General features: G+C 33.5%; 2 protein-coding genes, 1 long non-coding RNA gene and 1 other non-coding gene across 7 annotated transcripts; 1 reads left to right on the forward strand and 3 right to left on the reverse strand.

Annotated features, from left to right (window-relative positions):
• Positions 1-1,765: 1,765 nt before the first annotated feature.
• On the reverse strand, positions 1,766-5,062 carry LOC106662676 (TWiK family of potassium channels protein 18-like). 3 transcript variants are annotated; one of them, XM_014386911.1, is made up of 7 exons: positions 4,364-5,062; positions 4,007-4,242; positions 2,719-2,863; positions 2,490-2,664; positions 2,208-2,421; positions 2,040-2,120; positions 1,766-1,941 (listed from the first exon to the last, which is right to left on the reverse strand). In XM_014386911.1, exons 1-7 carry the CDS (start codon positions 4,830-4,832, stop codon positions 1,849-1,851), a joined length of 1,413 nt encoding a protein of 470 aa, XP_014242397.1. In that variant the 5' UTR covers positions 4,833-5,062; the 3' UTR covers positions 1,766-1,848. The 3 variants fall into 3 exon arrangements, with proteins under 3 accessions (XP_014242397.1, XP_014242396.1, XP_014242398.1); XM_014386910.1 differs by having other exon boundaries at positions 2,208-2,424; XM_014386912.1 differs by lacking the exon at positions 1,766-1,941 and having other exon boundaries at positions 2,056-2,115; positions 2,186-2,424.
• Positions 5,063-6,457: 1,395 nt separating this feature from the next.
• Positions 6,458-6,599, reverse strand: LOC112126239. Its single transcript, XR_002909845.1, has one exon. It is a non-coding gene; the product is annotated as a U4 spliceosomal RNA (small nuclear RNA).
• A 1,821-nt stretch (positions 6,600-8,420) lies between these two features.
• LOC106662629 (TWiK family of potassium channels protein 18-like) lies at positions 8,421-20,185 on the forward strand. 2 transcript variants are annotated; one of them, XM_014386847.2, is made up of 9 exons: positions 8,421-8,613; positions 11,821-12,060; positions 14,771-14,844; positions 15,421-15,662; positions 15,714-15,894; positions 19,120-19,310; positions 19,374-19,592; positions 19,660-19,740; positions 19,808-20,185. In XM_014386847.2, exons 2-9 carry the CDS (start codon positions 11,822-11,824, stop codon positions 20,021-20,023), a joined length of 1,443 nt encoding a protein of 480 aa, XP_014242333.1. In that variant the 5' UTR covers positions 8,421-8,613; position 11,821; the 3' UTR covers positions 20,024-20,185. The 2 variants fall into 2 exon arrangements, with proteins under 2 accessions (XP_014242333.1, XP_014242332.1); XM_014386846.2 differs by lacking the exons at positions 8,421-8,613; positions 11,821-12,060; positions 14,771-14,844; positions 15,421-15,662; positions 15,714-15,894 and adding an exon at positions 16,904-18,158.
• Positions 20,186-21,235: 1,050 nt separating this feature from the next.
• On the reverse strand, positions 21,236-22,394 carry LOC106662473. The gene is made up of 3 exons (XR_001339904.1): positions 21,861-22,394; positions 21,439-21,508; positions 21,236-21,351 (listed from the first exon to the last, which is right to left on the reverse strand). It is a non-coding gene; the product is annotated as an uncharacterized LOC106662473 (long non-coding RNA).
• Between the last annotated feature and the right edge of the window lie 826 nt (positions 22,395-23,220).

Genomic DNA, 23,220 nt, shown 5'->3' on the forward strand with positions numbered 1-23,220 from the left:
ATGGTATGGTGGAAGGGACGCTGGGAATCGGGGCTTGTATTCCCCAGGCACTGCAGCCTTCTGGCTTATTGTACCTTCCCAGTTCCCTAGTTTAGTCAATAGACTCAATCCTTCTTCTCAGAAGTATCAGGTCATTGACTGTTATTGCTGCAATTTGGTTCCCTGAGACTTTTTCGTACGTTAGGTTAAACCTCCATTGAGCTGTTGCTTCGCATTCGAAGACGATATGAGAGGCTGTTTTCTCCTCTTCATTACATAATCTGCAAATGGGATCATCATTGTATATACCCATGTTGTGTAGATGTTTTCTCAGATACCAGTGACCGGTTAGTAATCCCACCACTCCTCTGAGTTTTGCCCTCTCCAATTGTAGCAGTGTTTTTGCCAATTTTGGTGAGGGTTGTTTCATCATAAGTTTACTATGTCTACCACCGCTAGAGTTTATCCACTTCTCTCTTTGTTTTGTTTGGATCCATTCTGCGATGGAGGATTCTATGTTTGTTTTTGTTATCCCAAGGATAGGTTCGGGCCTATGTATGGTCTTGCAGATCCTCCTCTGGCCAGTTTGTCTGCTTCTTCGTTACCCAGAATTCCCCTGTGCCCTGGCACCCAAGATATCATCAGGTTGTTGTGTTTTCCAAAGTTTTGGAGATTTTGGATACATTCACTGACGAATTGCGGATATGCAACTGACAACAATTATCAAGCCTATCACTTTGAAAGCGTGTCTTACAGTTTAACTCTATGTTTCTTATATGGAATTTTAAAAATTTAATACTTTTTATATGTGTGTCGTTATTAAAACACTTACAAAAAATATACATGTCAAAGATAACGGATTATTTTAAAACCACACGTACATGATTTTTCTTTAGAAAAAGTCATAATTCAATTCGCCAAAGTTATATGGCTGACTAAAGTCCATAAAAAATCTCCCGAGACCGATTGTTTCCAGTATCCTGGACAGGCACACCTACTCACAATCTTTCTGGTTATTTTCCGGTTATTTCAGGCTATTTTGCAAATTTCTTAACGAAAAATTTTAAATATAAAATATACATCTATGTTTACCACAATATCTCTATTTTTTCTAATTTCTAGACACTTTGTGGGTAAAATCTATATCCGATTATAGTTAGATAACTTTATCAGTTTCAATCGCGGGCGTTTATATTTTCGGAAAAGTTTACAATTAGCCGAGTCAAGATATTTACAATTTTTTATGTTCGATTGTTGTCTATATTTATTAACAGATATTACTAATATTAGAAAGTTAATATCAGTCGATTATGATTAGAAAAATGGCAAGGCCTTTTTTTTTAAAGAAAATTAAATCATTCGGAAACTGGCTCAAAATGTTATAACAAAAATTAATCATAAGGAAAATAAAAATGAATAAGAATAACCTTAAATAAAAGGTAAGGTAAATACAACCTTTCTAACAATATTTAAAAAACTAGATTGGGTTTTATAATATGTGGTAGTAAAACAATATGACCTTTATTTATTCTAGACTATTTTAATTTAATTAAAATATAAATATATTTTCAAATAGAGAACGCGATGGGCCAGTTGTTAGTGCGTCCGGGTCGTTTTTGCCATATTAGCGGTTCTGTGTTCGAATGCCGGCACGCCTGGATTTTAATTGATAATATAAAAAGTAATAAGTTAAGCACAATACTTACTAAAATAAAAATCTATGAACATAGTGGAATTGGACAACATACACTAATTAAACGGAAATAAATTGTAGTCTTAGGCAAATTCTTCATGCTTGTATTATTTTAAATATTTAATAAATATGAATTCCTGGAATTCCAGTCACAATGGACTTTATCTGTTATGTTATTAATCGCTCTCCGTATGATTTTGGTCTAAGTACAGCACAACGGCCCGGCCAAGCTTATAAGTAGCGCTATTTACATTTCTCTTCAGAGATTTCTAAAACGTAAAATACATTTTACATTTCTTTGTGCTAGTGTAAATTTGTGAAGTTTTTGTAATTAAAAAAAAATTCTTTAACTTTGTTTTACTCTTACCTTTACCAAGGAGAAACCTATGGATGTAAGAGTTAGCCCGCCTATGATGTACATTATGCAACCAAGCATAAATTTCCTATCCTTAAATAAAATATATTATATCAAAGATACAATACATTTTATAAACATTGTACCAAATTTTGTACATTTTATAAACACTAATTTTACCAGGATGAAATCCCCGAAGCCTATTGTATACAGTGTTATTATGGTAAAGTATAAGGAGTCCAAGTAATGTAGATGTTCTTCGCTTGACATAAAAATTTTAACGCCGATGAGAACGTAAAAGATTTCAACCGTGAAAAATATCAACATGGGCCTCTTTGATACTCCGGAAATTTTAAATCGCCTCTTTTCATTTTTTTCCAACTGGCGTTCGTCTCTGCTAAAAAAAATTAAACCCCTTGATCTGAATTCCGAATAAAATACTATAAGACACAAATAACATACAATTTGCCACCCTTGGGGTCAAGTGGAAGTATGTGATCAGACGTCGTATTTATAAGATTTGCAAACGTCTCGCCGACAAAGCCGAGTAATATTAGAAACAACGGTATGCCAAAAAAGGCATAAAACATCATTAAAATTTTCCCAACAGTGGTTACAGGCGTAATGTCGCCGTACCCTGTAAATAAAAAATTTAACACGTTCTTCTGTTTTTGTTTGAGAATGTGATTACCGATGGTCGTGCAAGTCGTAGCGCAGAAGAAAATGGATCCAGTCAAATCCCAACTGAGTTCATCTCCTCGAGCAAATAGGTACTTGTTTATTTTAAATTTTTCAGTCAGAAAATCGTAATATTCGTTCAACAGTGAATCAGTAACCTTAAAAAAATTCAAGAGTAATCACGTAAATTTCTGCAGATTGAATTGGTTGTCTGTTTTTCTATTCACAACGTATCGCTTGTATTTGCAGTTGATCTTGTTTAGAGTGAACCAAGGATTCGAACATCCTATATCAGAGGTGGCAAAATCGTATTTTTCCTTAAAATGCGTATTGGTTAACTGTGATTGGTTCATCTGTGAAGGTTACAAAATTTCGGAATGTGTCGGACAGATCAAACCAGCGAGCATGGGCAGAAGATGATCATTATCGATCAAAGTAAATGATTTTTTTTTTAAATGATTCTAGCTTGAATGTATCGCTTGGTTGGTTCTCGCCATCATCAGTTTGTCTGTTGTATTTGAATATGTAGCTTGATCATTTCCGATCATTTTGGGTGTTTTATTTTCCCCGAAAGTGTCACTTATGATGATTGCAAAATGCCGATATGCAACTGACAGATTAAACCATCAAGGGTAGGCAGACTAAGATGATCAGTATAACTTCAATTAATAATTTGAATTGGGGCTGCGGCCATGATGGTTAATCAAATACAGATGTAAGATTTTCTCCTGGACACGTAATTTGATCATTACCGATGATCTAGGTCTGCCTATCCTCCTAAATTGACTATCAAATACATCGTCTGTTTTATAAGTCTGTAAGAGGTTGTCTTTCTTAGTCTTCGATGTAATAAGTCTGGGGTTTTTTTTATTGTTCTGGTCAGTATTTTTGATCATCCTTTTCTTTATATTTCCCACACTGGTTTAACTTAGGTTTAATTTAAAAAAATGTCAAAAACAAGATCACGTCACAACCTTACGTGAAGCCTGTTAACTTTTGTTTTTAATTGCCAATATCAGAACAATAGTAAATCAGATTAGACGTTTTTATAAAAGAAAACTAAGCGAGAACATAAAAAACAGTAAACATCCAAGTTTCACATGCCTGGAATAGTAGTTTTCGTAATAAACTTTGACCACGGTTAACCAAGTTAGCCACGATCGTTTAGTTTTGTTAAACATTAGACCAAACAAACGGTATAACAATAAGTAAGAATAACAACAAAATTGATTGAAACGTTGTTAAAGAAAAAACTCTATTCCGTTCATGGAAATAAAAAACATAGTTTCTGTAGATCGTACCGAGTCCAATTTAGCGAGTTTCGCTCTCTCTTCTAATACTTCATTGACTAACTTTTGTTCGTAATATCCCTCAACTGCGCGGAAAACAAATGCGCCTAACAGGGTGTAAAGAATTACAGCAATACACATCAAGATGTAAAACAACATGACATTCTTGGATCTGGTTAAATATTCATTCAAATATATAATCAACTTCTCTGTCCAATGCAGGTTATTATTTTCTGAGATCTTAAATTCTGAAATATTTTCTCCAAATTTATATAATGTAAATTAATTTTTAATTTGTTAATTAAGTTAAAATAATAATTAATGCGATAAAGGAACATGGCATGAACTTCATTTTAACTAATGTAATACCTTCGTAATGAGATTTAAATTCTTCCCGTAGTTTTAAAGATATTGATTTCCTGATCCTTCTATGGTATTTAGCCGTTTTCTTCCATAAATGTACATTTTTTAAGTATTTTTCTAAGTGTTTTTTCTTTCCAAGGGTCTTATTTAAGTTCAACAATTTTGTCGGTGTTGTGACCTTCAGTTTTACCTCCCTTAATCCAATAAACTTCGTATGCATGTCTAATCTATCCTTTCTTTTGTAATTATGATGTACAAGAATCTTCTTCTTTAATTCGACGTTGTCGTTTTCAAGTGCATTAGCTGAATCGGTCAGGTCCTGGCACCTGTACGACACCTCGGCCACGGCATCTTGGATTAAATACAACAAGTAGCGAATTTCTTTGAGATTTTCCACTTTTTCCTTGATTTCCCAGTTTCCGTTGACTTTTGTATACGAAATGTTTTCTCTTCTTTGCGTTGGCATTTGTTTCATATTGCGTTGATCTTGATTATCTTTCGGTTTAGTTCAGAACGGTTTATTATGTTTCAAATAACAATTGTCTGATATTGTATTATTATCGTTGCTAGCGGAAACCGATATAATGAATTATACGTTCTGAAGGATAACTAACCTCTTATCTTTACAATGACAACTCAATAACTTAGTTTTCAATGCTAAAATGTCTAACAAGAAATAAAGGAGTTTTCTTCTACAACGTATTCAATAACATGTGTTTTTGTCCATAATTCCACATATGGTCGATGGTAACGGACTTAACCACAGCGATCCGGCACTCTGACGATAAAAATACATTAAAAACATGTATGTTAGAAGAAATCAAAAGCGTCCGTGAGCCGGATGGGCAGAGAAGCTCTCACGTATGAACAGTACTATCGATAAGTGGTCCTCCAAAAATCTGACTCGTAGAAGAAGGTTCATCCTCATTAGATTTAGGATAGCCCATGCAAGGTGGGCACACGGACAATTACGTTTGGGCCAAAATGTGTCCGGTATATGTAGAGAAAGATTACTCTATGTGTCCCACCCAATTAAAGGTAGCAATTCCTTGACTCCATATAGAGAGCGTGTAGGAATGCCTCCTGATATGAGAATTGTGCTTGAGCACGGCAGTAATCAGGGCCCATGTACTGATTTTTAGAGGAAATGTACTACTGTATTGATATCTCGTCTTGTGTGTCTTAGTGCATTTTAAGAATGAATATATTTTTTATTATTTAATGTTTAGTGTTAAAGGGCTGATGGCTAAATATTGGCGACGCCATCGACCTTCATCATTAGGTTAGTTTTGCGGAAGTGTCGCACACTCCCTCTCCCTTTCTCTCACTTTCTCTCTCTCTCTCTCTCTCTCTCTCTCTCTCTCTCTCTCTCTCTCTCTCACTCATTCACTCACTCACTCTAAAATCTCCTTTGCGCATATTTTATTTGGTTGTATGTCTTATATTTTTGGTGGTATTTTAAACTATTTTGGTAGTGTCTGCATGCGAAAAATCTCTGAATATTGTGCATTATTTAATAAGTGACAATGCTAAGCCAGTAACACATTATGGACTTTCGGAAGTGTCGCACACTGAGCCGTACTTTAAGTCCTTTCCTCTCTCTCACTCTCTCTCTCTCTCTCATTCTCTCCCTCTCTCTCTCACTCTCTCTCTCTCTCTCTCTCTCTCTCTCTCTCTCTGAAATCTATTTTGCACATATTTTATTTGATTGTTTGNTCTCTCTCTCTCTCACTCACTCACTCACTCACTCACTCACTCACTCACTCACTCATTCACTCATTCACTCACTCTGAAATCTATTTTGCGCATATTTTATTTGATTGTATGTTTTCTATTTTTGGTGGTATTTTAAGCTATTTTTCTAGTGTCTGCACGTGAAAAATCTCGGAATATTATGGATTATGTATTTAATAAGTGGCAATGCTAAACCAGTGACACCTTACAGTCTTGCGGAAGTGTCGCACACTGCGCCGAATGTTAAGTCCTTTCTTTCTCTTCTCTCTCTCTCACTCACTCTCTCTCTCTCTCTCACTCTCTCTCTCTCTCTCTCTCTCTCTCTCTCTCTCCCCACGCTCTCCATTTTTTCTTAATTTATTTTCATCCACAACTGAACATGTATTATGTACAACGAGCACATTGAATTTCAATTTTGATTGTGGACATTACGGTTATAGTTTTCAACTAACAATAATCGCATCTCAGTAGGACTTCACTGATTACGATATTGCCACTGCGCAAGGTGTAAATTTGTCATCACAATTTGTAAAAATGGGACCAAGGTAGCCTAGTAGATACCGGGGTCGTGGGTTCGATTCCCACCGTCGCCCTTGGAATTTTTGGCCCATCCCCTTACTCAATATCCATGAGAATTAAGTAACGAGGCTTTTCTAATGTGCTAGTCACGACGTCATTAACAAATTAAATTATTTTATTTTGGTACCTACCTATATTATTTCTCTGACGATAAGTTTTCAAAAATATTTTTACTAATCCATATATGTTTAGTGGTCAGAATTGAACATATTAATTATTTCAATTTTTTTTTATCTAAGGACTTCATAATGATAGCTCAAGTGGTTAGAGCAGCGGCGTATTGAGCCGAAGGTCGGGGGTTCGAATCCGGGTCATGACACTAACTTTTCATCCAATCAAGACCTTTGTTAAAAGAATAATTAATTGCAATATTCTTTGAAGTTTACCGATCATAATTGACTTATTTAATTATTTCAATAGTAAGACATTTTATCTAACGTTTTGGTTGAGATGAAAAAGTTAATGTCACGAGCGGGATTCGAATCCATGACCTTCGGCTCCACACACCATTGCTCTAACCACTTGAGCTATCGTGTCATGGATCGTGGTGTCCCAGAGGATCGAAGTCACTATAGCTCAGGTGGTTAGAGCAGCGGCGTATTGAACCGAAGTTCGTGGGTTTGAATCCCGGTCGTGGGACTAACTTTTTTATCTCAACCAAGTCCTTAGTTAAAAGAATAATTAATTGAAATATTCACTGTTATTTTATCTGATTCAATGTTTATTCTTATATGAAATTTGTATTATTTAATGTATTTTATCCGACGGTCAACCGGTTATCCGGATCGGTCACACTCGTGCGACTCATGGGTACCTGTTGGTTGGCGCTAGTCGACCTAGGTGTCCAGGATGCCAAGATGACAGATTCACGGTGTCGCACGTGTTGGAGTGGTGTCGCAGCTTGGCCCGGTATAGGGACCGAAATGGAATACCGCCAGATTATAGGAGAATGCTCGAGCATGGCAGTGAGTTTAAAGAAAAACTTTTTAGGTTTTTAAGAGATATTGGGATAATGGGTTGTATATAGTGGGGTATTTATTTCATAGGCTAAAGTTTAGATTTAGATCGTGATATAATAGGAGTATGCTAAGCCGGGTCGGGGCGGAATATCGAGTACCCTCCGACCCGGATTCTACACAGAGGATATGCAAGTGTGATTGGGGTTGTATATAGGAGTATGTATGTATTTATTGTATGAGTGAGTATGAGAATGACTATTTTTAGGGAACGAAAGGGCGCTGAAATGACCAAAGAAGTCGATGGCGCCCGACCAGAGCCCAACCTCGGAGTCGCTCAGGCAACAAGTTGGATACTCCACTTGATCTATCAGGGAGAGGCCAGAGGCCTCCTAGGAGGTCTCGTAATTCTATTTTCTATTTCTATTTTAATGTATTTTTATTCAAAAACAAAACCCTAAGCGCATAATCAACCATTGACTCGATGAAACACAATACGATTATTTATCATATTGAGGCCAGACAGAAAGTGTCTGTTCGGACAGGAGGAAGATGAGTATAAAAAGAATCCCGGGTTGGATCTTACGCGTTTACGTCATTACACTTCGACGATTTGACGCGTTCGATCCTCTTCGTTCTATTAATAATTTGCCGAGTATGTCTTAACGCGTACAAAGACACGTTGTTTACACTATTTTTACCAGGAGGTCGGTTTATTTCGGCAGAAACCGTCCGATTCCGGCTCTACGCGGATTCATAACTCACCTTCCCCATCCCATCCCAGCCCAGCACCCAGTCTCTCTTTCAGTGCGGCCCAAATGCCGTTACAGATCCGTGGGACGAGCAGAGCAACGTTTCGTTTCATCTGTTAACATCAATGTTTGCAATTGTCAAACGTTGCTGACATGTGTGAGAAAAATAAGTGAAAGTTCAATATACTGTGAAACATTTAAACAAGTCTATTACATTTAAAATACTTAAAATAAAGTCAGTATTGTTCAGTTTTATTTATTTTTTATATTTTTTATTTTGTATAAATACTTTTTTCCACATAATCAAACCCGTTGCAGAGTTTATTGATTGCATGCAGTGAAAGCTTTCAGACGCAACCGCATTTTGTGTCAAGCAATCCTCTTTAAATATTTAAATCAAAAAAGCTTAAAGTTCATGTTTTTCTTTAAAAATAATAAAAATGCATAAAAGTCTGATTATTTTTGCATGCAGAGAAAGCTTTCTAAAGCAAAATTGATGAGAAATATTTCACAAAGCAGAGCATCCGTTTTGTATATTTAAATATAACTCGTTTTTATACTTTGTAATGTCTCTTTGTAACAAGTTCTAACACATTGCTTATTTTTATTATTTTATTTATTCATGTTAATAAAATATTGTTTCATGACTTTTTCAACTCTTTTTGTAGAGTAGGTACCACCCAGTCCTGCACACCATTGAACCATTATACTTATACTATACTTTACTGAATCATTATATTTTAAAAAGAAAAAACATTACAAATGTTCTTATTAAAAAGTAAAAAACGACTAGCTGAGAAGTAGAATGGGAAAACAATGCTTAATTTTCTAGTTTATCTCGTGACACCTGCTGGCAGAGTCACGTGTTGACTGAAAACTGTATTTTATTTCTGCCCCGTTTATTCCAAAAGTGGAAATTCCTACTATTTGCAATTGTTCATCAAGAGACATCAAGAAGACACTGAAAGTTACGAATTTTTTTAAATTGAATCATGAAATCATCATTGCCAAATTGTACTAGAGAACCATTTATTTGTGATTTACACTAAACCTGGACTATTCAGCAATGAGACATGTTAATTAGAAGAATCTTAGTTGAATACAAATAATTTTACATGTTTTATCCAATTCGACATAAAACTCGATTGAATTATATTCAAACTATTCTTTAAAAAACACGGTAGTATTGCAAAGTTTGCTGTGAGATTTTTAGATTAAAAACAATAAGACGTTTTCGAATTTTTTGTGGTAATTATTATTTTTTTAATTAGAAACAGAACAAAAACAATATTCAGTAGAACAGTTTACTCTTTTTTCCTTTGTTTATTTATTGACGTTTCAAAACTCTTTGTCCCTTTTATTTAGGTAGCCTGAATCAACAGTATCTTTTTAATTTTCCATATTTTTTTATTTTAATTTACTTAAAGGTATGTATACTAGGTGTTTTGATGAGCTGTTGCTCGTTTAGTTTACTTGTATGTACAAATTTTTTGAAGGTATACTACGAAATTTCAAAGGTTATTTTTATACCCAATTAAATGATTTATTAAATGATAAATTACATGGATTTACACATTTTATCAATTATATATGTTTCATTGATTCGTCAGTTGTAAAAGAGGAAAACAGAATTTGACGTTACTCAATTTTCTCCTAATGATCCAGTAGGTACTGGGTAGTACACTATTAATTTTTCCTATTTTCCAACTTTATTTTAACTTTTCTTGCGCTTAAGAGAGAATCATTCAATCAACTAAAATTCATTTTACATTTAAAATTGTAAAGTTACTGTTGTTTTAAGCCATGTTGATAAATGAGTTTAAGATTCATGAAATATTAGTAATTAAAAATTCGTTTTTCATTTTTTTTTCACATCCACAATCAGATAACAAAATATGATAATATTATTTTACATTTTTGGAAAAAATTGCATACAAAAAGTAACAAATAATTTTATACATTTTTAAATTTTGTTTAATACCATAAATAAAGTTAAAAAATATATGTATTTCTTATTAAATCTAATTTCAACGTTTTGCAAATAAACAAAGACATTTCAAGAGTTTATAGACCATAAAAAATATGTAAAAATATAAATTGTTTTTGGAAAACCTGAAAAATGTGGTTTAATTATAATCTTGATCAAGCAATAAATTCATTACTTGCTAGAAAAAACACCTGCACCATTAGAATCAAAAGATTTTATAAACCATACTTATTCCTATTAGATTATTAAGTAAAATAATACATTTGTTTATGCTAAATTTATAATTTTACGCAAAAAATATTATACATTTGTTTGTATTTACATAACAAATATATTGGTGTTAAACTAGTAGCAATATTCATTTCTGAATTCGTCGATGAATGTCAATTATCTCGATTGCTCTAAAAAAATGACAGTATGTCTGAAACTATAAGTTAAATATTGTAAGTAGATGTTTATATTTGTTAAACTTGTAAAATATTAAAGTTTAAAGTTCTGAAGAAGGGGATATATTTCTTAAAAGCATGACGAAGGAACTTGGTGGGTTTTTGTACCAAAAGTGATCTCTAAAAATCGCCTTGATTTTTAGTGTAAAATGACCAATAAATATCGTTCAAATTGACTAATATTTTTTCCTTCTTTTTTATTATTTTATTCTTTATTTTATATTTTAAATTTGTAACTAGAACACTTAACTTGTCAATAATTTCAATATTTTCGCACTGTTTCCCTATGCATGCACAAACGCCGTTAGGTAAGGTTTTAGTTTTCAAATAATTTGTAGGGTAACTTTTATTTTAACAAACTAATAAATCATTGCTGTTGATATCTATTTTTTGGCAATATTTGATCAATTTAATTTTAATTTTAGCTAATGAGTTATTTGTGTGGTGATTAGTGACCGTTAATCGATAATTATTCAGAAATCGTGAGATGCGGTCTGGTGTGATGTAGGTTTCAGAAAAAAAAACCTTTTTCTGAAACCTACATCAGACCAGACCGCATCTCACGATTTCTGAATAATTAATGAGTTATTGTTCAATTTGACTTAGATACATATAATTTTTGGAAGAAAATGAGAAACGTTACGGATAAAATTATGATCAATAATGATAGAAATTAAATTTATATAGGATCAATTTATTGTTAAACTGGTATTTTACTATAAATGATTTAGCTGTTTTAAAACTCGCTGAATCTGTAGGTTTTCTTCATCGATGGGTAAATAATCTTAGTTCGACTAACTTTCTTTATTTTTTAACAAGTTATTCTTAATTATACATATATTGATATTACATTGAATTACATGAATTCCAAATACATCACTGTAGCTTACTTTTAGTTTCATTTGACGTTTAAAAAAAATTTAGACAGCAGAAATTTTAAGTGTACTTCAAGCAGAATTGAAGACTTATGGACTTGTTGCGACAAACCTTTTTTTTTGTCTTTTCGCAGGATGAACCAGTGGGACTCTTCGCAGAAATCCATGGACTCTTTATCCGTGCCCAATTCGTCGGAGTCGGTCCGTCCGACTTCGCCTCAACTCCCGTCTTCTCCCCACCAGAGGAGGGCGCTGCCTGCCCGGAACGCCCGGAGGCCGAGATCCCCCTACATTTTCACTCCGCAATCTCCCAACTTGTCTCGCAGCAGGTCTTCCTACTCGCCTGTGTCGCTCACTGAAGTTTTCTTCCCGACGTAAGAGCAGTTTTTATTTATATTTAAATTAATTAATTAAAAATAAATTAAATCGGCGAATTAGCAAAGAGCAACTGACAAGTTTGTTAATTATTTTTTGCATTAATATGAGAATCTCTCATCTGATAGTTTACATAGGTATATGCTTTACTGAGAAAATTTTAATTTATGCATAGTTTAGTAATGAAAAGTTATTTGAATAAAGGCCATTGAGAAAGAAGAATCTAATTTTTCTCCGTGTAGAAAGTTCAAAAAACAACCAACATAAATTTATTTAGTTCTAAGTGCTTTTATGATTTATTATATAGTTATAATTAATAATAACAATATGTAGGTTTGAATACTTATATTTAAATAAGTTTTTGATTGAGAAATATTTCATTTATATATATTTTTTTATGTTCTATGTGAAATTTTTCAGTCATTTTTAGACAAAGTTTCAGTGAAGTCAAATTTTTTTAAATGTATTTTTCCTAAGCACAACCAAATTGGCTACGAGTGACGTTGTTCAAAAACATTTAGGCTGGGCCGGAGTCGAAAAATAGCCGCCAAGAAAGATGTGTTTCTGTGATTGACAGCAGCCAGCAATTTGTACGCCAATAAAGAGAGAGAAGCTTTTACACTGCTGGACTCTTACAACAGATATTTCAATTTATTCCGACAGCGGTTTATATATTATATTTTACAATTTTACCGTTATGAAAAATAGTGAACTTACCTGAATCAACTGTTTGATTGGACACTGCTGATGGTTTACAGGCCAAGCCTATCGTTTTTAACCTGAAAAGTTATTCTTGACAGTAACATTTGGCATCGAACAGTAAGCATTGCTGATTCAAATCTTGATTGAATGCAACCTTTAAGTATACATCCAAATATAGAAACTTTATAAATGGTCCAAGTTTCAAGTAACTGCTTAACTTTTATAAAAAAATAACTTTTTATTTTTGTTGTTCTAAGAATGTGAAAATAGTTTATCTATTTAGCAGACATAATGACAATTATTCATTGTATTTTTATATGATTTATAAAACACAATTGAATTTTTAAACAGACTAAGAGTTGATTATAACCTTGTTTATTTCTCATGCTCTAGCAATATGGTAAAGTACATATACTAACTAAATCCTGAAAAATGAATCATACCATTTTTTACTTTCGTATATTAAAATTTGTCAAGCTTTTGAAAATAATTGAGATCTCATAGGGAGCGTGATGTTCAATGAAGTCAATCCTGAACAATCAAACTCCACAACGAGACGATTGTCAATGGCAATTGGTTTTAAATGAGCAAGAAGACGGGCAAACGTCATGTTTGCTTTTTCCCTATTACATCGAACTCTGACCAAAAGAAAATAATTTATGAAAGAAATTTCAGGAGTCCAAAAACGATAGATCATCTTTTATTCTTTTATTTATAAATCCCTAGATAATTATATTCGATCAATAACCCTTAGTGTAGAATAGCTTATTGTTGTTGTAATTGGTCAGTCAAGTTTAATTCTGGGAACAGGAAGAACAAGTAATAACCATATATTTTCGAGTAAAGCAAATGAACTGTGTGCAAGTGTATGTCTACAAATAAGATATACCACTTGATTTTTTTTTTGTATTTGCTCTGTCACTATCTAACTATAAAATCTATTTTGTTTGTATGTCTTCTATTTTTGGGCATTATCTACGTTTGTGGTCTATAATCCACATCTATCTTTGTAAGGTTCGACAATCAGGCATTGCTTTAATACTACAAAATTTCTGCGCTTTAAAATTGAGTATATATCTTGTATTTTTGGTATTATTTTGAATGATTTTTGTAGTGTCTGCACGCGAAAAATCTCGGAATAGTATTATTTAATAAGTGACTATGTTAAACCAGTAACACATTATGGTCTTGCGGAAGTGTCGCACACTGCGCCGTATTTCTCGACCTTTCTTTCTCTTCTCTCTCTCTCTCTCTCTCTCTCTCTCTCTCTCTCTCTCTCTCTCGCGCTCTCTCTCTCTCTCTCTCTCTCTCTCTCTCTCTCTCTCTCGCGCGCGCGCGCTCTCTCTCGCTCTCTCTCTCTCTCTCTCTCTCTCTCTCTCTCTCTCTCTCTCTCTCTCTCTCTCTCTCTCTCTCTCTCTCTCTCTCTCTCTCTCGCTCTATAGCTCTATATACATCTTTCTTTACCTATCTATTTTCTATCTGCCTATGTACTGTTACTTCGATACTTGTTCACTAAATAATTGTTAAATTATTTACTTTTTCTACCTTCTACTTACTAATTTATCTTTACTAATTTCTTCTTGTGGCTTTTATATTATTTTCATTCAATTCTCATTGAACTTTACAGCTTGTTTTGTATTATATTTTTATTTTTTGGGAAGACCTTTTCAAGCTCCATTGAGCTCTTTGTTAGCCAATTTGGCTGTTTGGCTATCCTCTTTAACAACAATGTTTTATTTATCCTGTTAACTACTTATGTGCACGTATGTAATTTCTCTCTCTCGCTCATTTTTGCTCTCCCTTTTTTTCATTTCTATGTGATGTCAGGCTTTTTCTTGATGAAAGTATTTGAAAAAAACAATAATAATGTCAGAGTGTCTAAGTGCAAAATTATGTAGAATTTATTTATTAGCATTCAATAACAAGCGATTTTTTGCAAAAATGTGCCATTTTTCAATCCATAAAATTATTTACTGTATAATAAATAATCTATTAAATTGGTTTCAGTGATAGTGATTTAGCAAAAATGCCGAAGAGCCCGTCGGAAAAGGGTGGACCAGCAGTGAGCCAAAAATTCCAAGGTAAGTTCAAAATGGGTAAAACTCTAACCCCTGCTTAGGACAACCTTTTTAAGTGCAAAACTTTGTATACTTCTTGTAAGCGTAAAATAGAACAAAACAGTTTAAATTTTCCAAAGGCTGGCTTTAAAAAGTCAAAGAGAATAGAAAATTCAGCAATATAATGCAGATTTAACTGCGGAACACCGACAGGGGTTTCGTGACCACTTGCACAAAATCCTGGCTAATTTAAACCGAGAGACGAGACCAGGCTTATACGTGATTTTCTCAAATTCAGACTCACGAAAGCTCAAATTGAAATGTTTTCAAACTTTAACAAGTTACCGAATCTGATTAGATTAAGTTGAGAAAAACTCCATTTAAATTCTTTTAAAGTTTCGAACTAAATTTAACAAGTAGATATAAAACATTAGCACGATTTAACACAATTATATATCATGGAATGATCATTGTGTCAAATGTAAAACTTCATAAGCATAAAATAATGTTCCTATCTACATTTTTTTGGACATGTTCTTAACTCATATAACAGTGGTAAAATCAACTGGTAATGTTTTAAATAAAACGGAAAACTTTCAGATTTTGGGAAATTTGCTCTTTCCTCTGGGCTAAGTGTTGGGGAGCGGATGACGTTCTTCCTACACGGCAAACTTTCTCAATTGTCCCAAAAGTGGTTCACACACATATTCCTTCTGGTGGCAGTCGTCGGTTACACCTTGATCGGAGCTTTGCTGTACAGTATTCTCGAGGGTCGGTCTGAAGAAGCGCAGGCCAAACAGCTACTCGGCACACGGAGGGATGTCATAGAACAAATACAGCAGGTAAGAGTATTTTCAAATAAAAAAAACTCCAAGGGTTAAACTTTCTGTCAGTTGGCCATAGACAAAGACACGGGGCTGGACGCAAAAGTGACCCAGCTAATCCGCAAGTACGAAAGCCAGCTGGTCGGTCACTATCAAGAAAACAGCAGACTGCTGATGAAAGGGGATAATGAGCTTAACTGGAATTTCTGGAGCGCTGCGTTCTTCTGTGGAACAATTTACACAACTCTAGGTTAGATGAGGAAATTTAGAAAGCTTATAATATTTTGTATATGTCTGGACCCTTTTTGTTTAGTGCTGTTTGGATATTTTGTGTTGATTTCTGTGTGTTTTATGTTCTTGTTTGTTCTGTTGCTTTGTATGTTTGTATTGTATTGATTTTTTTGGCTCTGCTGTTTCAAAGCTTTTTGTGTGGGTTTGGTTGAGTATGTATCTTGTGCTTGTACTGTTGCAATCCTTGTATGTTATTTTGTGAGAAAAATGTTGATTTTGTGTTTCAATCAAATGTACGTCACTTCACAAAACACTTCTTTTCATTTATTTAAACCTTTTTTTATACAGTACCAGCCGGCGGAAGGATACAGATTTGCAAAGCACAACGAAATTGCGTACAATGATTAACTGTTGCGCCGTTCAAAGTTCTTTGAGCTTTTCTTTCAACGAGTATTTGCTTTACTCAAGCGGCAAATCGCCATTTGAACCGAAGTCTCAAAATAGCTACACTTTGTCAACCTCGTTGACCGCAAAATGGCTTAGGGTCTCGAATAAGCGACAGTCCCCTTAAAATATTGACAATTTTAGTATATTTTCGTCTATGCTACTGGCCAATCGTTTGTTACCACCCAAACTGTGTTCGCTGTTTTAAATATTTTTAACGTTTAATTGGTTTGTTTTGCATTACATAAAAAAGCAAACGTACAACTTTAATATCATTTACATAAATAAATAAGTACTTTTTCAAAAATAGTATTCTCTATAGGGTACAAGAAGTGATTTATTTAGTCAAAATTAGTTTTTGGATGCACAATACTATTTTAGGCTAACATGAATATTTGATTTATAACTGACTAAATAAGATATTTGGATTTAAATTTTATCCCCTAAAGCAATATGCAGCGTAAATACGGGTGCAACAAGTGATAAATAGCATACAATACAGAATACAAAGCAGAGATACCTATTGGTGAATGAGAAAAGTTTAAAAATCGATTTTGCGCATTCTCGCTGCAACACGCCTTATTTTTAACTCGTAAGGAGAAGTGGACGGTTCATGCAACCCAGTGGCTAAATTTACATGGGAGATGTCGTAGTTCGGTACAGGGACAGCTCGGAGGATGATGTCCGACCGCGATTTTGCATTGGGATCGGAAAAAGCGCCGTCCCCGGTCATCAGGAGGCCGGCGAGAAGAAGTCCGACGACGGGCCATCGAAAAAAGAAAATCGAAATTAAAAGGAGCCAATCGACGCCGAGAGAGACGATCGTACCCACGAGTTCGGACGATGACGCGCAGATTTTGCACCCACGGCGTAAATCTCTCACCCCTGACAGGGGTGAGCCGAAGAAGACAATTAGAAAAAAGCACAAGCTCAAACAGAAATTAGCAGAAGATGTTAAAAAAGATTTCAAAGAAATCACTAAACCAGAAGTTCCAAAAATTTCGGAAATTGAAACCTCCATTTTGAAAGACATCGAGCAAGAAGAGAAGACTCATGAAGTGGACGATTTCAGCGTGATAGGACAATTGGAAAATGTTGAAACCGAAAAACCATCACAGGAAAAAGAAAAATGTGAAGAAAATACTGCACCGAGCCTTTCTAGTTGGTTTTCGTCCAAGTTTAGCTGGAATCCCTGGACAAGTATCACCTCTAAAAAGACAGAGACTGAGAGTGAAGAAGAAGCTTACGAAATTATAGACAAATCGGAGACGCAAGTTTCAGAATGTGAAAACAGCGATGAAAACCCGGAAGACGAGGTTGGACATGATAACGATTTCTCTTCTGACTTCGCCAAAATGGTAGCACTAGTTGAAATAAAAAAAGAAGAAACAACGCAGAAAGACGAAGGACCGTCCAATAAAGAAATTTTCTTCCATTGCATTAGAAATTCCAGAGCAGAATTTCAAAAAATGAAGGCAGAAATGCCTGAAGAGATGGCGACTTTGAGGAAAATGTGGAACAGATGCACCTGCAAACTTTTCATCATCCTTATACTTTGTGGTGTTGGCTCGGTTTCATTCAAGTTCACGGAAGGGGCTTTCGAGTCATTTTACAAGTGCGGGGTGAAAAGGGTCAAAAGAGATTTTATAGACGAACTCTGGCGCGGGAGTCATTTCATGAGGGAAGATGAGTGGAAATCTAAGGCCAGGCGGAAGTTGATGGACTTTGAAAATCAACTTCAGGACGCATTCGAAGCCGGAATGACAACCTACAGCGGGCAAAAATCGTGGAGTTTCCTAAATGGGATTATTTACGTCTTAACTGTAATTTCAACTATAGGTAGGTTCCTGAATTTGAATTTCACATAAATTGGAAAAAAAGCCTCGTTTTTCTTGACTAAAGTTAATTTTCTTTTGAAAAATCTACTTTTTCTTAATCGAGATTATTGAAGTCTCTTTAAAGTTTTCTAAAATAAATATGAATTTAGACACTACATTATAGACAGCACAAATAGCTGAAAAATCTAACAATGCACTTGTTGTTATTTTATTTAAATTTGTATGCATTGTACTTGTAGTGCCATGCCATCCGCAAGTTTAATAGAAAATATTAATTAAACTGGCTTAATGAGTGGCTAAAAAGATAATTTTTTAAGCATTATATTTATTTGTTCTCAGTAAATAGGAATTATTGAAGAAAAAAATCATTGTCTTTGGCCTGCAATTCGCTTTGATCCATCAAACTCTCTTAGATTTTTTAACATGCTTTGGCGTTTTGTATTTGTTCTAGACACCAAATTGCAACAACTAACTTGATGTATAATCAGTAATTATTTTATCTGTTATAATAATGTAAGTTCTAAACTTAATTAGTATCATCTTTATATACATCTAATAATTGTCCATTTTTTTAAATGTTTTCAAAGTAATTCTTTTAGAAATTTTCCTTGTCAATTTTATTTATTTTTATATAGTGCAGTGTAATGTTGTGTCATTGACTAACTTGGCATGTAGTCAAACAACACACTTCCTTATTTTTCTCTGGAATATTTCAAAACCAGAAGTATATTTATAAAATTACTTAATCTGCTGATTTTAATTTTCTTATTTTACTTTTATTTATCTGTTTGTTTAGCGTTTTATTAATTTTCTGTTAACTATTTTATACAATAGTTCTTGTTGATAACATTTTTCCTTGGAAAATCTACCAATGTTTTCTTCAAAGATTTTCATTACCACAGGATGACAAAACTGATGAATTGCCATTTTTAAAATTACAGGTTTTATTTTTTAAATTATAGGGTATGGTCATATTGTTCCGATAACAACTGCAGGAAGGGCACTTACTATTGCATATGCAATCATTGGAGTCCCACTTTTCCTCACGTTGCTTGCCGACTTTGGTAAAATGTTCACAAGGATGATCAAACTGATGTGGGTCTATGTGAGACGTCTTTACTATACTGGCTCTCCTCGCAAATTTCCAAAAATGGTACCTAATATTTTTCTTTTCATTAAATTATATATTATAAAATTTTTGAAAATGGTATTTTAGAAGCAAGATGAAGGTTCCCCTGATGTCGCTTCATCAACTGGTTACACAATAGATGACGAATTCAATCTTCCAATCACCATAGCCTTGATAGTTTTTCTTGCTTATTTATTTATTGGGGCAATAATTTTTTACCTCTGGGAAGAATGGAGTTTCTTTGAATCATTCTACTTTGTCTTCATCTCAATGGCAACAATTGGGTTCGGTGATTTTGTGCCTGAGGTATTCATTCTTCAAATCATGAATATTAGCCATAAATAAATATTTTAATTATAAATTGTCATTTTAGAATCAAATTTACATGATGCTGTCAATAGTTTATCTTGTTTTTGGCCTAGCACTCACCTCTATGTGCATCAATGTTGTTCAAGTGAGTTAACTGTACACTTTTGTAATAATATGTTTGTATTAATTATTATTTACATATAAAATTACAGGAAAAATTATCTTCAACATTTGCACAAGCTAGTGCGAAACTGGGTGCTACAATAGGCTTTGACTTGGGAGAGGAATGTGAAGTGATACAAGTAGAATCACCCTTACCAGTGAAACCTCAGAGTGCTCCGGCAAGTGTTAGCACTACCAATCCAGCATTGGACATTACCCCACCTAAAAAAGGGATTCTTCATAAAGGAAAACATACCCAAAATTAGTTTTTAAATTTAATTTGACTTTTTTACTTTCTACTAATTCTGCCCTTTTTTGTGATGCAATTTCCTGCTCAAAATGGAATATGAAAAATCTTCAAGCAACTTGCTCTTAATTTTAGTTTATATAAGGTAATTGTTAAAAATTTCTTAATAACTGTACATAACTCTGTTTATTTTTTAAATATAACTTTTTTAAGTAATTTATTTTATTTTTCCAGTTTTTCTCTAGATAGTATTTCAACTTTTATGCCTTGATATGTTTGAAATATGTTATAAATATATCTGACTTGGACCATCGTAATAATTTTAAATTTACTACTTTCCTTATATTATTCCATGATCGTACAAAACAATAAGAATAATTTTGTATTCAACAGAGAAGCTCTCATGTATCAAGAGCTCTGTCAATGGGAGTTTCTCAGAGGATCTGCCTCACAGGGACATCCTCATCTGATTAAGGATAGGCCATGCAAGATTGACATACGAACACTTTCTTTTGAGCCAAAGCTCGCGTATGTGCCCAGCATGTAAAGGTTGCCCAATGTGTCCCACTCTAATTGAAGGGTTTAACCCTTGGCTTTATATAGAGAGCGTGAAGCAATGCCACCTGAGAATTGTGCTAGAGCACCTCCTGATTGGGTCCCCTGAGGAAACTGGGCTGTTTTATTGAATATAGTACTGATAATTTTGTGCCCCTAGAGAGTGTTGAGAGTGAACATATTTATTAGCATGAATGTGTAGTGTGAGGGTTGAAGGCGGAATATTGAGTACCCAACAACCCTCAATTAGGTTAGTTATATAATATGTGTAGAGGATGATGGAGAATATCGAGTACTCCAATGCACTAATTGAACGAGTGATATGTAAATAGGAGTGAATGTATTTAAGAATGTAAGTGAGTACGAATGGGTTTGGAACTGTTGGATGCTCAATTGACCTAGCTGTTGGCAACACCCCCCTCCCCAAAGCTTACCTGTGGCCGGATGGAGAAGACTGAGGTCTGCCCCTAGACTGCCAAAACCCAAGGTGGGGGATTCTCAAGGCTTGTTGGTAATTTTTGTATGTTACAAAAACTGAAATTGCAGTGGCCTGCAGTAGATGATAGTGTGTATGTATTACATACATATGTAGATTTGAACTTACATAAATCCAAATCCAATAAGAATAATATATACTCTATTGGTTTAGGAAATTATAACAGTACACTAACAGAGAAGACAGCACCAAGTTTTATTTATATTGTTCAAACAGTTTAAACATCTATTACTTTATTCAGAATAATAAATTGACTTTTCAGTTAGACAATGGATTATCAACATTCTTCTGTTCTTCTGAAAAATAAATTAAAAGTTAATTGGCATCAGTACTGTCTTATCTGTAAATAAATACGATTAGAGTTGAACTATTGCACAACTTACACACTTGTTTCCAATAGTGAATGATTTAAACCCGTCTAAATTGTGTAGGCTTGATTCTGATTTTTAAAATCTAAAAACAAATATTGAAAAATACTTTTAAGTTATTTTTAGTAATATTGATTACTTTTAATTATTAGCATTTCACTGACAAAAGTAGACACTAGAAGCAATGGAGTAGTAGAAGAAAAAATGGGGGTAAATAATTTTTTTTATATATTACATTTATAAAACTAATACTTTTTAATCAAAGTTATACTCTTAACATTATGTAGTTATTTAATTTCAAAATTACAATTATAGACTTCAAGGTTCATTCATTTAAAATCAAATTTAGCTGTTCTTTCATAAATATTATCTAAAATTACATTTGCACAACACTGATCATTAATATATCATTCATTTATTCAAATAAATTGTCTCACCCAGTTCTTCTTAAGCAATTTTTTTGTTCTTGCTCAAGTTTTATATCAATAAGAGATAAATTCATGAGATACTGAAATTTCTGGTTCCACAAGTGAACCAAATCTAATCCTCCGTACTTCAAAGCAAACGGCCCGTATGCCAAAGAAAGATTATGAAATTGCCCAAGCCAAATGAGCTTTTTCTGGAGCGACCTACTTAGTGTTTCTTTTATATGATCAGACAACTTTATCCTCAGCCCTGAGCAATGTTCTCTTATGTCTTCTAAATTTATGCTTTGAAGTTCACTCATTTTATATTTATTTCCACGGGAGTCTTCGATGTACTCTTCCCAATACTTCGGTGCTGGTACAATCCCAACCATTGGTACAATTATGACAAAAGGCATTTTTGCAATAGAATTCACTGCTATACTGAAGTTTTCATTGGCTCCTTATTGTTTATTGAAAAAGTCAAATTCTTGAATCTCTGTTGAAGATAAAAAAAAAAACAATAACAGCTTTATAAACAATGCAAAGTACAATACATATGGTCATGGAAAATCATACTTTCCTAGTATATTTTAATGTTTTAACACATTGAGAATATGAAGTTTAAAAATATTCTAATTATTAAGATATCTTTTAAATGACATTTGATGATCATAGAATTTGGTTGTATTCATTAAGGAAGTTTTAAGCTTATTACATTTGCAACATACATAAAATATTACTACTATTCTGTAGAATGATAAGAAGCAACAAACAATGAAATTCTAAATAAAAATTTTGAACAAAAACCTTATAAGCAAATTCTTTGTAAATTTACAAATATGTAAAAATGTAATCTTAGGATGAAGCTGAGGAACAATATAACTTTTTAACTAGTAACTTGTTTACGGTGTTATAAATTCCAATTTATAAACTGCAAACTATGAATAAAACAGTGTAAAACAGTAAAATTGATTTCTTGGATGGTGATAAATAAATGATTCAACTTTAAATCTCTAGTTAAAATTACAAAAGAACGAATGTTTAACATTAGAAGTTATACCAACTGTTTTAAAAGAACAAGATTGTTGTTCGTTTCATTAGGTTTTTCAGATGCTTAATACCAATTAAAATTTGATTTAAAAATTGTAATGTTTGCTCATTATATTAAAATTATTATAACTAGTGTACCTAAGACATAAACAAGGTTGAAAATAATAAATAAATGATAATAATGTAGATAAAGGCAAAAAAAAAGTAAAAAGCTTGAGTAGCTACTGACCAACTGTTTAGATGGTCTATAATATTATTCCCCAGAATTGGTGAATTCATACTCATTGACTATTAAGATTGTTTTTCAGATGGAGAATAATATTTAACTCTTCAATGCCCA

This window comes from Cimex lectularius, unplaced genomic scaffold, assembly GCF_000648675.2.
Source record: "Cimex lectularius strain Harlan isolate CLEC.00 unplaced genomic scaffold, Clec_2.1 scaffold43, whole genome shotgun sequence".
NCBI classification, from domain to species: Eukaryota; Metazoa; Arthropoda; class Insecta; order Hemiptera; family Cimicidae; genus Cimex; species Cimex lectularius.